The 15,719-nt window shown below is 39.1% G+C and overlaps 1 protein-coding gene across 1 annotated transcript in view; it reads right to left on the bottom strand.

Moving 5' to 3' along the window:
* LOC126379712 (transmembrane protein 26) overlaps positions 1-15,719 on the bottom strand; it is a 33,537-nt gene that overhangs the window by 1,131 nt on the left and 16,687 nt on the right. Inside the window, exon 8 of the mRNA XM_050028532.1 lies at positions 698-793. Coding sequence (XP_049884489.1) covers positions 698-793 — 96 coding nt within the window. The remainder of the gene's footprint in view (positions 1-697; positions 794-15,719) is intronic.

Here is a 15,719-nt window from a genome sequence, read left to right as displayed (position 1 = left end):
TGCTATAAAAAAGCGCGTCCCGGGGTAGGTCCCCACCCCTACGCCATCCCAGTTTTACGGCAATGCGAGGCCATGTCACATTGCCGTCCCTCCCGGAGACCGTATGAGGAGCGGCTCGGGCCCCCGCCCTTACCACTCACGGTCTCCAGTGTCCCCTTTCAGTCGCCTTTTACGACAGGCAGGGGGTACCGTAGCCCTATTCTTGCGCCCGGAACTACAGGGCGGTCTACGACGGACCTAACCTAACCTAACCTAACCTTTTTTTTTTGTAACGTAGGGGAAATCCTCATGGATACCTCGCCACCCGGAGAAGCGACGAGGTTGTGTCGGACTCCTACCGACTAAAACCTCTCCGATGGCCCTCTGCTGTGCATGTCAGGGAGCTCCGGGATCTCTGTCGAACGCACCGGTGCTCCTCGGTGGGGTAGATCCCCATCCCTACGCCATCCCAGTTTTACGGCAACGCGAGGTCATGTCACAGTGCCGTCCCTCACGGAGATCGTGCCCTTACCACCCACGATCCCCAGTGTCCCCTTTCATTCGCCTCTTACGACAGGCAGGGAGTACCGTAGCCCTATTCTTACGCCCGGAACTACAGGGCGGAACCTAACGTATCGTATCCTAACCTAACCTAACCTATCCTGTAGCCTGTGCACAGCAGTGGGAGAGTGGGACAGTCTGACATAGGTATACCCACCTCTTCTTCTTCTCGTTGTCTATAGACAACTGGTCTTTAAACAATTTGTGGAGCTCCAACTCCTTGATTTCATCATTGTTTGTCAGGATTATTGCTCTGAAACAAACGTAAAATCACAAGTCACGTTACCTATAAACAAATATACTTAGATGGCGCTGTACGCAGAGGCACATATAAAAATAATTGTTGCTTGATATTTGGATAGAATTATGTTGCAACTTATATTGGCCCCGATTCCTGCAGACACCTAATTTTATTTTAAGTTATTCCCCTCATTTTCTTATCCGCCGAAAAGGAAAGGGACGGATGACTGTCAACAAGTTAATTTTAAAACGAATGAATAACCCGGGCGAATAAAAAGGCATCTCGCTGGTATGTAATCCGTTTGACGTGCTGTCTACTTAACTCTGTCGGGTTATTGGCTGATGTAAAATTTTGACGGTTGTTTTTAGATTTCTACTTAAAATTGACGTGTGTTCCATAAATTGTATGCCTGTCGATTACCCGTCCCTTTCTTTTTCAGCGGATAAGAAAATGACAGGTATAACTTAAAATACAATTAGATGGCGTCTGCAGGAATTAGCACCTTTGCTTCACTTTATTTTGATCTGAATAATAATGGGTTGAAAATGTTGTGCCTGGGTGTAATAACGTCTCAGAGCTGGACACGGGTCTCTCCTCTACCAACCAGAGGGGTATGCAGCATACTCCACCACGCTGCTCCACTGCGGTTGACGGAGTTGTTAATAATACATAAATACGTTAAATTAAATAACATCAAGTATATAATAAATAATAATAAAGCATATAATTCATAACAAGAAGAAAAGTGAAGTGTGTTAGCAAGAGAAGTGAGTCAGGATCGAAGCAAATGGAATTCTATAGTCTCTGCTTACCCCGGTAGGAAATAGGCGTGAGTATGTATGTATGTATATAATTCATTTAATAAATAATAAGATTTAAATTCATTCATATTACATAATCTGCAAAATTATAATTAAAAAATAACAACGTTTTTATGTAAATGGTAACACCATAACCTAAGTTTTTGTATGTTGCCTGTATTTTTTTCTTCTTCCCAACGTTCCCAACTTTCTGCATAATGGCTGTAATTTGTTAAACTTATCTTAAATACAGTCTATTTATAATTTACACCAGCTTTTTATTTCTACAAAATAAATTAATTAATTAAGTAGTCCATGATGAAGTAAACACAACAGACATATCATAAAGCGGTTTCTCTTACTCATCGCCATGTTGGAACTATTTCGCAGAACGTAATAACAGCGTTTTACCTTACAATAAAACGCTTATTAACTACTTACCTCATTCGAAGCCTAAAATAATGAGAGAGGCAACTCGATTTTTCGATGTTGTGGCGGAAACAGTGTCTAAACGTGTTCCAATTCCTATGACAACAGCCTGATCTTTATTTCCATTGGCTGTTGTTACCTTCTAAAACTAGCCACCAGGGGGCGCATCTGTGCTTGAGCGGCTCAGATCGCTTTTTGAATCATTGCTAAATAATAATAAAACAAATTAAACCAGGCAGAGATGAAAATAGGCTTCGAATGAGGTAAGTAGTTAATAAGCGTTTTATTGTAAGGTAAAACGCTGTTATTAACTCACTGTACCGTCATTCGAAGCCTAAAATAATGAGAGCTGTTTGTTATCGCCTGGTGGATAGTTATGTATGAATTATGTATATGAGTCTGTATGAGAATAGAACGAGATCTAAAAATGTAATGCAAGTAGAAAATGTAAAAGGAGAAATGCTTAATAGAAAACCTTTTAATTTAATTAATTTAATATGTAATGTAGGTATGGAAGATTACAGGTAAGTAGGTACAAATTATAAGTAAAATAAAGTAATCTACAAAAGATAATTAAATTTTTATTTCAAACTATTCATCAATATTCTTAGCAAGTTAACAATTTATATAATATGCTAGAAACAAAAGGAAACACACAAATGATATAAAGTGATCACTTAATTATAAAATCACCTATAGGGTAGATAAATAAAGGTATTATCTAATTTACTCTATTTTAATTTGCTATGGGTGAAAACCTAGCAGTTACCACATTTGTTTGGTGATTCGTAGATTTAATTTCTCGACAGTAATATTTTTTAAACGTATCTTGAGAGCGCCAATTTCCTTGAGCAAGGATATCATCTATTGGGCAATTAGACACCCAATTTTTAGACGCAACGGCAGGTCTAATACTTCCAGCGCTTGCTTTTATGCCCGCTTCTTGTAGGACCCGTCTAATCCAGCCAGCAATCACTGAACGTGAAGCAGACTTAGGTTCGCCGCACGCAGTGACGAAAAGGCTATTCGTGTTAGCTTGAGCTCTTCTTGACGATGACAATTGTATAAGTTGCTTCACCCAATACACAGGATCAATGGATCGTTGGTCGTGGTTGCTAGTTAGGCGCCAGCCAGATTGTCGTACATCCGATTTATCTGTCTTCGATCCAAATTTGGGCCAAAATACGACGAAGTTTTCTGAAATAGAACAGTGACTGTCATCCACAGCTAACAGAGTTAAATCATGGACACGACGCCCAGAGCAAAGCATTAACAATGTAGCTGTTCGCTTTGAGCACTGATATAAATTGTTGCAATCAGTCTCATTGTTTAGAAGCCAAGCAGAAAGATCGTTAACATCCCATATTGGGGGTTTTAAGTTTAATTTAGGTTTTTGGTTAGCTATAGATGCGAGCATTTTCTTGACTAGAATATGAGAACTCAAACGTTCAGAATGGTCAGGATTACAAAGCGTTGAAATAGCTGATTTGTATACTAAAATAGTACTGTACGATAATTTGTAAACAAGGAACAAATCTGACAAAAATCTGGCTAGTTGAGGACCATTCGCATCATATGGGGTGCTGATATCATTATGTTTACACCAATCTAACCATTTACACCAAGCATTTTTATATGTTCTGATAGAAGAACTACGCCAACCTGATTTTAACAGCTGTTTTTGTTCGGGCGTCCAATCAGTCAACTTTGACGACCACCCCCACATCTCCAGACTTGTAGGCTCATCTCGAAGACCTTCGGCGGTGGCAGACCGGTCGATGTGTCCACAAGGACTTGGTGAAGGCGTCGTATTGTGAACGGGGGAGCTGTGGCCCGATTTTTGAGATCGGGCTTCCAGAACACCTTCTCCCACATGGGGACTATTAATAGATACACACCCTTCGCTGTGTTTAGGTGGCATAACACTCTCGGGATAAGAAAGGGCGGCGGAAACACCCACGCAAGGTCGTAGTCCCATTGTTGGCTGAACGAGTCGTGAAACTCCGCATTCGCATCCCTTCGATCCAGACTCGCGTACCGAGGCACTACATGTGCAGTCCTGGACGCCATCAAATCTATATGCGGGATGCCCCATTTCTTGAAAATTATGTTGGTTATGACTGGCAAAAGATGCCACTCGGGAGGCGGCCGAAACCGAGATAAGCGGTCCGCTTCGCAGTTCATTTTCCCCGGCAGATAATGAGCTACTAGATTTATCTGGTATTGGTCGAGAATCGAGAATACTTTCCGTGTTAGATACATCAGATTGCGAGATTTGGATCCTCCCTCTCTCCTCAGGTAAGATACCACGGTCTTGCTGTCGCTCTGAAGCATTATGGACGTGTTCGCCAGGTAATTGCATTGCTGTTTTAACGCAAACAGTACAGCCAACATCTCCTTCATATTGGAGTGCAGATCCAGTTGCAGAAGAGACCACGGGCCAGAGAGTTTCCGATCGTCGACTTGGGCTCCCCAACCTATTCCCGACGCATCGGTTGACATAAAGTGGGTCACTGGTGGTTGATGTAATAGAGAGCGAACATTGCAGTTCTTTATCCACCATATCAACTCGAGAACGACATTGTCTGGGACTTTGAATCGGCGGCAAGAATTGGTTTTTAGGAGGAAATTGCCAAACCGAAGAAGTTCTCTGTGATTCAGGCGACCGCGAGGAACGACAAAACTGGCGAAGTTGACGAGACCGACCAGACTTTGTATCTCCAATAACCGGGCAGTTCTTTTGGACAATATTGGTTGGATTTTTGACTGTATAGATTGCTGCTTTTTTAAAGGAAGCCATTTGAGGCCCAGCCACGGGTCCCAACAAATTCCTAGGAATTCCAATGCTTTTTGAGGTGTTAAGATCGACTTTTTGAAATTTAGCAGCCAACCCAGCGTTTGTAGCAAGTTTACTGTGTACTGAACTTGATGTAATAGCATGTCTCTGCATTGATTGGCAAGCAGAAAGTCGTCCAAATACGTGACTATTCGAATACCTTGCTTTCTCAGGATCTCTGCGACCCAATTGCTCAGCATAGCAAACACACGTGGCGCTGTTGCGAGCCCGAATGGTAGGCAAGTTACTTGCAGTAATCTTTGTGCAAATATTATTCGCAGGAACCTTCTGTGGGTTTGAGCAATGGGCACGTGAAAATAAGCATTGGAAAGGTCTATTTTTACCAGGTAATCGTAAGGCTGCAGGAAACTGGGGATTCTCTGCATGTTTATGAGGTGAAATTTGTTTACGATGACGTGTTCGTTTAATAGACGAAGATTGAAAATAGGCCGCATACTTCCGTCGCTTTTGGTTGTCAAGAAAATCGGAGAAATGAAACTCGGGGAGAGGCGTACGGTTTCCAAAACCCCTGTTTGTAATAGCGTGGTTATTGCGTCTCTCATTTGAGGGGAGTCTCGCGTCTGGCACCTGTGGGTTAGGGTTGCGGGAACACAAAGTGGAGGAACCTGCTTGAACGGTATCCTGTAACCCTGTATTATTTTTATAATAGATTTTGGGGCCCCAAGATTTTCCCACATACGGACATAGTATGCCAGACGACCCGCAATACGTACATTCGAGTCAGAACTTTCGCTTCGAACGAAAGTTTTTATTGTTCTGCCCACTTTTAAAATTATTTTTGTTTTCGTCAAAATGTTGCCTATGACGTAAGGTTTTATTAGAATCAGGTCTTATTTTATCATGGTTCTGCGCGAACCGTCTGTTCGTGTGCCCCTGCGCGGGGTAATTATGGTACCCCTGCGCGGGGTAATTATGGTATCCTTGCGCAGGATAATAGTTAGATGGAGGCCCATAAGGTTGGTATGAGAAAGAGTTCTGCATGACCTGGCCGTATTTGTTGCCCTTCGGAGGCTGAGACTGATAACCCTGCGCGGGCATCTTTGATGTTGATGGTCCAGCTTGCGCAGCTGACCAGTTGGATTTGGACGAGACCCTTGCAGGCCAAAAAATTTTTGTCGGTCCACCTGCCTTTTCGATAGCAGACGAAAGACCTTCCTTGTTAAATAAAAATTCGCAAGATGGCGGAATTTTACGCAGATTAGCGCGCAAAAACTTATCTTTTACCGATCTAAGGAGCCCCTCTCGTCTTTGTTCGACCACGTCAGCCCTATGACCGCATGCAAGTTGTAACAGGTCACCCGATATTTTATTGTAATTACCTTGCACAAAAATCTCATTAATTTTATCCTTTATTGACGCGGGATTTAAAACCCCTTCATTATTAAAAACCCACGAAAGGAACGAATCGAAGCCAGCCTGCGCCGCCTCTTTTTGTTTAATAAGCGCCTGAGTGAACGCGGCATAACTTTTCTCTGCTGTGCATAAAAGAGGGTACTTATCGAAAGGTTTGAATTCCTCGTTGCACTCGAGCTCAACAAATCCAGGGGTAGAAGCGTAAGCTTTTTGAACATCCGAATAACGAACATCACACCATTCGGCAGTATCAAGATGTTGTACCGATTTTAACAAATCTAAGTGGGCCTGAGCTGACTTAGGGATGGAAGGCTCCTTCAACACTGTATTTATAGAAAAGCTTAAATTCGGATTAGGGCCAGGGCTTGGAGCCTTTTCGAAACTATCATTGTCGGAGAATAAATCGCCACTAACGGTAACACTTATATTATCGTCACAGTTATTTTGCACAGCCGGCGGGTAATTATGAAAAGCTGGGTGCATGGAATTATACATTAAGTAATTTTGTATGTTATTTACTTGCTCGACAAGTTTTTGTAAATCATTGTTAGATTTTTTACGCTTTATATTTTTCTTAGGAGGCACCGACTCAGCTTTTCGTTTATTGTTTCGCGTTCGTGCACGACTTGGGGAATTAGAATCGGAATCAGATGAGCTTGAAGAGCTAGAACTAGAACTATTTTCCGAAACCATCACTCATTCGAACGGTAGCACCGTTAGAAAATATTTAAGTAGATAAGCACTAATTATTATATTCTTATTTTATTTTTTGAATTTTATGAAGTACTATTTTTATTATTTACACGTAAGACACTATAACGGATATAAGTTAGGTATTATGTATTATTATAACGATTTTGTACGTAAATCACTAACTATCCGTCCGCACAATTCGAAAAATAAATTGCCAATGATTCAAAAAGCGATCTGAGCCGCTCAAGCACAGATGCGCCCCCTGGTGGCTAGTTTTAGAAGGTAACAACAGCCAATGGAAATAAAGATCAGGCTGTTGTCATAGGAATTGGAACACGTTTAGACACTGTTTCCGCCACAACATCGAAAAATCGAGTTGCCTCTCTCATTATTTTAGGCTTCGAATGACGGTACAGTGAGTTAATATACAGTTAGTGACACCGTAACGAATACTGAGACGGATGATTCAGCTCAAGATTCTGATTTAATATCAAATGGAATTTCCTGTCGGAAAATTCATGAAAATCTTAGTGTTTTGTGAACATTTATTGTAATACTTTTAATTATTATTAAGTTAGCTATAAATAATATTTATAAAGTTTGTGTATCTACTTTCGAACGTTTTTCTTCGAAAACTCATCACTGAACGTTTTTCATCTTGATACGCAGCATGGTCTTATGATCTTAGCCTGACCCTCAAATGGGCAAAAGGAAAAAAAACGTTTATCATCTTGACAGCTACGACAGACTTCGTGAACCAGCTTTTTGGCGGGAAAGCCATTTTTTTTTTTTTTTGTTTTGGTTTTCCCCGAAGGGTAAGGCAAAGGGAACTATGCCCATACAGCCATGTCTTACGTATTTTTTTTCTTGATGATTAATGAAATGATGAAAGGTGATGATGATGAAACCTAAGCCCCCACCCTCGGAGTAGACTCCTACTCCGAACCCCAAACGAATTAACTCAAAAGTCCGCATAAACTTTCGAGTTATGAAGCGGCTTCCTGGCACGAAGCGAAAATAGGCAGATACACTTTGTTTATTGAATACTCCGATATAATAACACTCGCGAATGTCTTCCGACTAACTTAATGCGATCATTAACCACAAAACACCACTTCGTATTAATTATTTAGATTATTCAATGAAGAAAGCAACTGTCCCGTTCCCGTTTCCCGCCAAAAAGCCCGGGAAAGCCATGCTTGCTTTCTTCATTGAATAATCTACTTAAATAATTAATACTACTTAAATGGTATTTTGTGGTTAATAATTGCAGTAAGTTAGTCGGAAAACATTCGCGATAGTGTTACTTATTACTTATATCGGAATATTCAATGAACAAAGTGTACCTATCGATCTTCGCTTCGTGCCAACAAGCCGCTTCATAACTCGATAGTTTATAAATGCGGACTTTTGAAAGAGTTAGGTTATTCGTAGGAGTCTGCTCCGAGGGTGGGGGCTTAGGTTGCACCATTAATCATCATTAAGAAAAAAAATACATACGAGTTGGCCGTATGGGCATAGTTCCCTTTGCCTAGCCCTTCGGGGAAAACCAAAAAAATAAATAAATCAGTACCATACTTTTGCGACAGAAAATTCGAAGGAAATTTGATATCAACGCAGAAATCGTGGTTTGAATCATCCTAAAAGTTCTCGTTGCGGTGTCACTGACACCCTGTATCTGAGCCAACAACACTAATGAGTCAACAAGACTCAAATACAATGTAATCCGGCTCACGGTGACCGTAGGGTCACCTGAGTCTCTCGTAGTGATGGGCGAATATATTTATTTTTTACATTGTTTTAAGTTTACGCGGTTATCCACACCAATCCACTCCAATCTCATCAGTCATCCCGTGATCATGGCACTTGCAACAGTGTCGAAATATCGGGAGTCTCATATCCCGGCTTTAAACGCGGTAAGAACCCGTTATTATGTGTTTTAATTATTTATTTATTTTAAGTGGGTTTGCTCTTGGCCCAGACATTCCGGCCAAGTAGTTAATGCCATCTGTGGCAAATCTACAATAAGTCACGTCAAAAAAAGGCCTCAGACATGCACGAAGGCATTGACGAGGCCTAAGATGGATGGCGAGCTCGCCCAGAAGGTGCCTATTCATTCTGGCCTTGAAAGCACCCGGGTTATATGCATTCGGAAATACAGAAGACGGTAAAGAATTCCATTCCGTAGCACTGCGCATAATGAAGGACGATGCGTAGCTCTTTGTGCGAATGGTTGGAATATCCACCAAATAGGAATGGAACCCGGATTCATTCGGATCCGGATGAAAGTTCTCAACGATCTCCTTTTGTCCCCAGGTATGCTCAAAAGTGACAGCCAACATTTCAAGGTTAGCCCAGCTGACGTCATCCGACCCTGCGTTGCCATTTCATAAAAAATAAATTACCCACGACCAATGTGTTTATATTTAAGTACTTTGAAAGAACATTTTGAACTTTGAATAAAAGTGTGGCAAGTAATAGTAATTAAATACAATAATAAAATTTGCGTCCTTATGTAAATTAATAATTGAAATGACAAATGAACTTTTGAATACAACATTTAAATGTAATCATTAGAATCGGGTAGTTTCCAAGGTCAAAGATAAAGTATGAAATTCTGATTACTAAATAAAGACAGATCTAAAACTGACAAAAAATGGTTTCTTTTTTTCTATTTAGACTATTACAGAATTTTACATACATACATACATACATAAACTCACGCCTATTTCCCACCGGGGTAAGCAGAGACTATAGAATTCCATTTGCTTCGATCCTGACACACTTCTCTTGGCTCCTCCACACTCATCAATCGCTTCATACACGCACGCCGGTTCAGAGTAGATCGTATTGAACCTTTTCTAAGGACATCTCCAATTTGATCATCGTAAGTCCTTCTCGGTCTTCCTCTGCCAGCCCTACCATCAACTTTCGCTTTATATACCGCTTTTGCAATTCTATTATCCTTCATCCGCTCTACGTAGAATTATTAAATAATTAATTAATAATTAATTTATTATTTAATAATTAATTAATAATTAATTTATTATTTAATAATTAATTAATAATTAATTTATTATTTAATAATTATTAAAGAAATATGTAATAATATGTGCGACATTTTGTCACGTTTTTCTATGACGTCATAGATTGCATTTTCATACTTACAAATTATTCAAAATCGCAGTAATTTCGTATTTTGACGTTTAGTAAAAAGTAACTGATTTGACTAGTTCGAAGCTACCCTATTAATCGATTGCTACTTTTTGGAACTAATGCCCATCACTACTCCCTACTTCTATTGTAAGTATGTTACAGATAGATCATTAATCCAGACAATTTGAAAAATGACTATAAAATATAAAAATAAAATAAGTTTAGATACGTATTTCATTACTAATATTATAATTACCATAGCTATTAAGTAAAAAGTATATTATTGTACCTCAAATAATAATGAAGTATGTCAATTTGGGAAGACACTAGCTCCTGAAATACATTTATACTAGTTTAGGAGCCAGGGCCTTATTTATAATTCTTACTTGTTTGTTGTACTGAATAAATTTTCTTCCTTTCTTTTTTTATTTCAAGTTATAATCTACTTCTGGTGAATTACCAGCCCCATCAACCCTGGTGTTAGAGTTACTATTGACCCGCCAAAGGCCCCTGACATGGCTCACGTAACGACTACTAACTTAGCAGTAAGTTGTAACCGGTACCAACGGCTTAACGTGCTTTCCGAAGCACGGATCATCTTCCTTTCGGAAAATAAGGTGATTAGCCTGTAATGTCTTAATCAAACTAGAGATTACAAAGTGATATGTTGTGATATGTCCCCACCGGGACTCGAACCCGGGACCTCGAGGTCGTGAGCCGAATGTTATTTAATAATAACGTATCAGTTTGCCTACAACCGGTACGTGTATACATCCCTCTAATACCTGCGGGGTAGGTAGCTATAAGAGATAGTGATGGCCATACGACTATTGTGGAGGCCGCGCCTGTACAGCTAGAGTCGACTAGTCGATATTTTGAATAGTTATCGTTGTCGATAAACTTGCTGATTACAAAAGAAAATCAAATCAAATCAAATATACTTTATTGTACAGAACTAAATTTCAACAATCAGACATTAACACATGAATACAGTAAAATTAGGGCGGCCAAAAAAAAACTTGATTTTATTTTAAATTATACCTGTCATTTTCAATTATTACAATTCAATTCATGTTGAGCGACGGAAAATTCCACTTGATATTAACTCAGAATCATGGTCTGAATCACCCCCCTCAGTATTCGTTACGAAGTCACTAACACCCTGTATAAAAAGTTTTGTAATGGATTATTTACGTTTATTTTCACACTTTTGTATGAGAATGTATATTTCATCAATAATTTAAAGAAAATACATTATTCATCATCATCAGCCCATTAACGTCCCCACTGCTGGGGCACGGGCCTTCCCTATGGATGGATAGGGAGATCGGGGCTTAAACCATCACGCCGGCCCAGTGCGGATTGATGGTTATTAACGACTAATGCAGCCGGGACCAACGTCTTAACGTGCCTTTCGAAGCACGGAGGAGCTCGAAATTTTTTTTTGTGGTCACCCATCCTATGACCGGCCTTTGCGAAAGTTGCTTAACTTCAACAATCGCAGACCGAGCGCGTTTACCGCTGCGCCACCGAGCTCCTCGGTGCATTATTATATTTAATTATTTTATCTTTTTAGGCACAAATAAAATGAAGCCTCAGAAATACTGCCCGAGCACGCCCACACTTACACACGTACACACACGCACGCACACACACACGCACGCACACACACACGCACGCACACACACAGACACATACACACACACATACACATATTATACAAACATTCTTTAATTGCTTATTTGTAAAACTTAAAGGTAACAAAACTTTCTTACCTATTTACTACTGTTATAGAAGAGCGGGGTCTCCTGGTACAGGCATATTTTGCTTAAAAGGGCCTCCTTTAATTAGTTTAAGAAAAACATGTAAGAAAAGAAAATAAATACTTTTTGATTTTGATTTTTTGAAATAATGGTACTTAAATGAGAAAAAGACTAAATTATTTACGTTTTAATCATCTATACTACGTCATCTAGGTAACGGATAGGAACTATATTTTTTGACGTGACTTATTGTAGATTTGCCGCAGATGGCATTAACTACTTGGCCGGACAAAGGAGTCACACCCGGTAATTTAGGAAATAGACCACGAAAGAGGTAAATTTATTTATTTATTTAAAAGGTACACACAACAGGGGCCTGTTTAATAAAACTTACAATTGTAAATTACAATGACAATTTATTGTACATTGCGGAGTGTGTGATCACGAATATTTTTCAGTTTCATATTAGCTACGTAATGAACACCAAATTGTCATTGTAATTTACAATTGTAAGTTTTATAAAACAGGTCCCAGGTAACAATAATCATGGCATGCGAAAATAAAAGGTTACAGATGTGGTTAATAACTAGATTGAAACCCATAACGTGTATACACGGCATGGTTAGGAAATTTTGTAACGTGAGGTTACAAAATAATTATATCGTCATCTAACCTTTTTAACATGTAAGTCTCTCTCTCTATTTAAGAGCTGCGCTCTAGTCGGTGGAGTAATCGCCATTCCTCTCTTCTTCCCGCCAAAACCTTCACCACCCGATACGACACGACCTGCACCTTCTCTTTTGTTTCATAAATGTTATCCTAGGTCTACCACGTCCTCTCTTCCCTTAAATTTTTCTTCTATAATGTTTGTTATAAATGAATCGTGTCGTATCAGGTGGCCAATCATATTTCCTCTCCGGTTCTCTATAGTCTTCAATATGGTTCTCAACACAACACACACACACCACACATGTAATAATAATAATAAATAAAATAAAAATAGTTTTATTTCTCATAATTGTAACGAAGTTTGTTGTCGAGACTTCCCAGTAAGTAACTAGAGTACTTGTGTTGGGAATGACTCGCAACTCCCCTTTGGTATACATAAGATTTTAAAACATGGCAAATATATTATAGGTATATAAACACATTAAAAAGAAAAAAGATTGAATTAAAAGAAAAAGTGTGTGAGAGCAAATGATCTGCGTGGGTGAGTGTGCGTGTGTGAGTGCGTGTGTATATGTGTGTGTGTGAGTGTGTGTGTGTGTGTGTGTGTGTGTGTGTGTGTGTGTGTGTGTGTGTGTGTATGTGTGTTTCCCAACAAAATGATTAATAAATAAATAAATAAATGATCTATTATGTAGTCCTAAGTAGGAGATTTTCTACTTCATCGTAGGTTAACGTGTGAAGCCAGTCCGAAACAAGTTTTTTACAAGTATGAAATTGTAGAGGATATATTTGTATTATTCTATTTATTTTATTATATACAAAGGGAGACTGGCAAGCGTATTGACGTTGAGCAAAAGCAGTGCGGACTGTCCTCATAGGAGCCACTTTGTCGTTCCTTCTTTTGCTAAGCAATGTATGGTCATATGGAAGTAACTTGTGACAGTTTAGAGTAAGGTAAAGTATGTATAGTTTGCGGACTGACAAAAGATTACTTAATGTAACATAACAGAACACACAACATGTAAGTAAGTAGTATTATTTTTATACTATGGTTTTCATCGATATGGTCCCCTCCCTACCCGAGGTCGTACCCTAGCGCCGTGTCAAGGTGAGTCGGATCACCCCTTCTCTCCTATATAACTATAAAAATCTACAATTCCCCACCAATCACTGCAAACGATCAACAGCCAACGATTGACTCGAATTGGGATTGCCAATCTGTTTGTTCAACGGGTTGATGTTTAGGGATTAAAACAAACATAAACATAAACATTTTGTTATCATTAAGTTTTTGCTTAACAGCCTCCGTGGTCTAGTGGTTAGAGCGTTAGGCTCACGATCTGGAGGTCCGGGTTCGATTCCCGATGGGGACATTGTCGAAATCACTTTGTGAGACTGTCCTTTGTTTGGTAAGGACTTTTCAGGCTTGAATCACCTGATTGTACGAAAAAGTAAGATGATTCCGTGCTTCGGAGGGCACGTTAAGCCGTTGGTCCCGGCTATTAGCCGTAAAAACACCTCCACCAACCCGCAGTGGAGCAGCGTGGTAGAGTATGCTCCATGCCCCCTCCGGTTGATTGAGGGGAGGCCTGTGCCCAGCAGTGGGACGTATATAGGCAGTTTATGTAAGTTTTTGCTTTATACAATATGAACGCGAAATCTCTTCTACTTGATATATATGTATAGAGTGTTAGTGATACCGTATCCAATACTGAGGGGGATGATTCAGGTCATGATTCCGAGTTAATATCAAGTGGAATTTTCAGTCGGAAAATTCATGATTTTTTTTTTTAATTATTTTCAGTTCCATACTTTTACGACGGAAAATTCCACTTGATATCAACTCAGAATCATGGTCTCAATCATCCCTCAAAGTTTTCGTTACGATGTCACTAACATAATTATACTTAATTTTTCGATTCGCAGCGAGCTCTGCAAAGCAAGCTGACAAAAGACACTATCTTCATTAAAAATTAGTTATATTAGTATAGTTACTTTATTTTTTGTATCAACTTTTGCAATAATTATACTAAGTATATTACAAGCGACCCGCCCCGGCTTCGCTCGGGTGCAATGCTGAGGAAAAAATGAAATTATTTACGACATCACATTAAAAACTTCAAAAATAACAGTATTTCTCCACTATATAATGGATTGGATGTTATTATACATATAAACCTTCCTCTTGAATCACTCTATTTATTAAAAAAAACCGCATCAAAATCCGATGCGTAGTTTTAAACGTTTAAGCGTACGTCCCAACGTACGTAATGAAGCATAATTTGGAAGCCGTTGGCCCCGGTTACTACTTACTGATGTAAGTAAGTAGTCGTTACGTGAGCCATGTCAGGGGCCTTTGGTGGCTCAGTAGTAACCCTGACACCAAGGTTGACTGACGGTCGCAAGTCAATATATATTATGAAAACATTATGTATGTACGTAAAAACTTATCTCTCCTTCCGAGAAACTGTGAAAGGCATACTTACAATACAAGAAATAAACATAAAATTGCTATTCAAAATTCTAGATTAAGTAAATTAAATTCATCTTTTTTGGGGTTATGTATACGTTTTTACAATAAAATACCAGATAATATTTTAAATTTGTCAGAAAATAAATTTAAAGCTCACGTGAAGCTTACTTTATGTAAAAAAGCTTATTATAAGATTAATGACTACCTAAATGATAAAAATGTCTGGTATTGAATGTGTTCCTCTAGTTATTAAATAACTTGTAATGTATATCCTCATTGGTTTTTAAAAGATGTGTTGCTGTTGCAGTTTCTTGTCATTTCTTCTCCTCAGCCATAACACCTTGCGAAATGACGTAAATTCAAAAATGTTACATTGACCTTCAACAAGTTTATCCATGATAATTACGTTGAATAAATGATTCTGATTTCTGATTTCTGATGAGGTTGGTACTGTAGCAGAGTACAAACTCTGCACATACTGGCCTTTTGTTCGGACCATCATCATTTTAAATTACGAAATTCTCATTCCATTCCATTCGCATTTCCTTTCATTTTACTCACTTTTGACTCACTGCATCCCCGACCTTCATTAAAACAAGTATATTATACTGTTTAGGGCCGTGCCCCCTAATTCCTAAGTCTTGATTCTTTTGTGAAGTGTGTAATATTGTGAACTATGTATATTCCTATCCTGTTTGTGAAGTGTTTTTAATAAACTGTATATATTCCTGCTTGCTGTTGCTTC

Source organism: Pectinophora gossypiella, chromosome 29, assembly GCF_024362695.1.
Source record: "Pectinophora gossypiella chromosome 29, ilPecGoss1.1, whole genome shotgun sequence".
Classification (NCBI taxonomy): domain Eukaryota; kingdom Metazoa; phylum Arthropoda; class Insecta; order Lepidoptera; family Gelechiidae; genus Pectinophora; species Pectinophora gossypiella.
The sequence above is the reverse complement of the archived record's forward strand: the minus strand, read 5'-3'. Positions and strand labels throughout refer to the sequence as shown.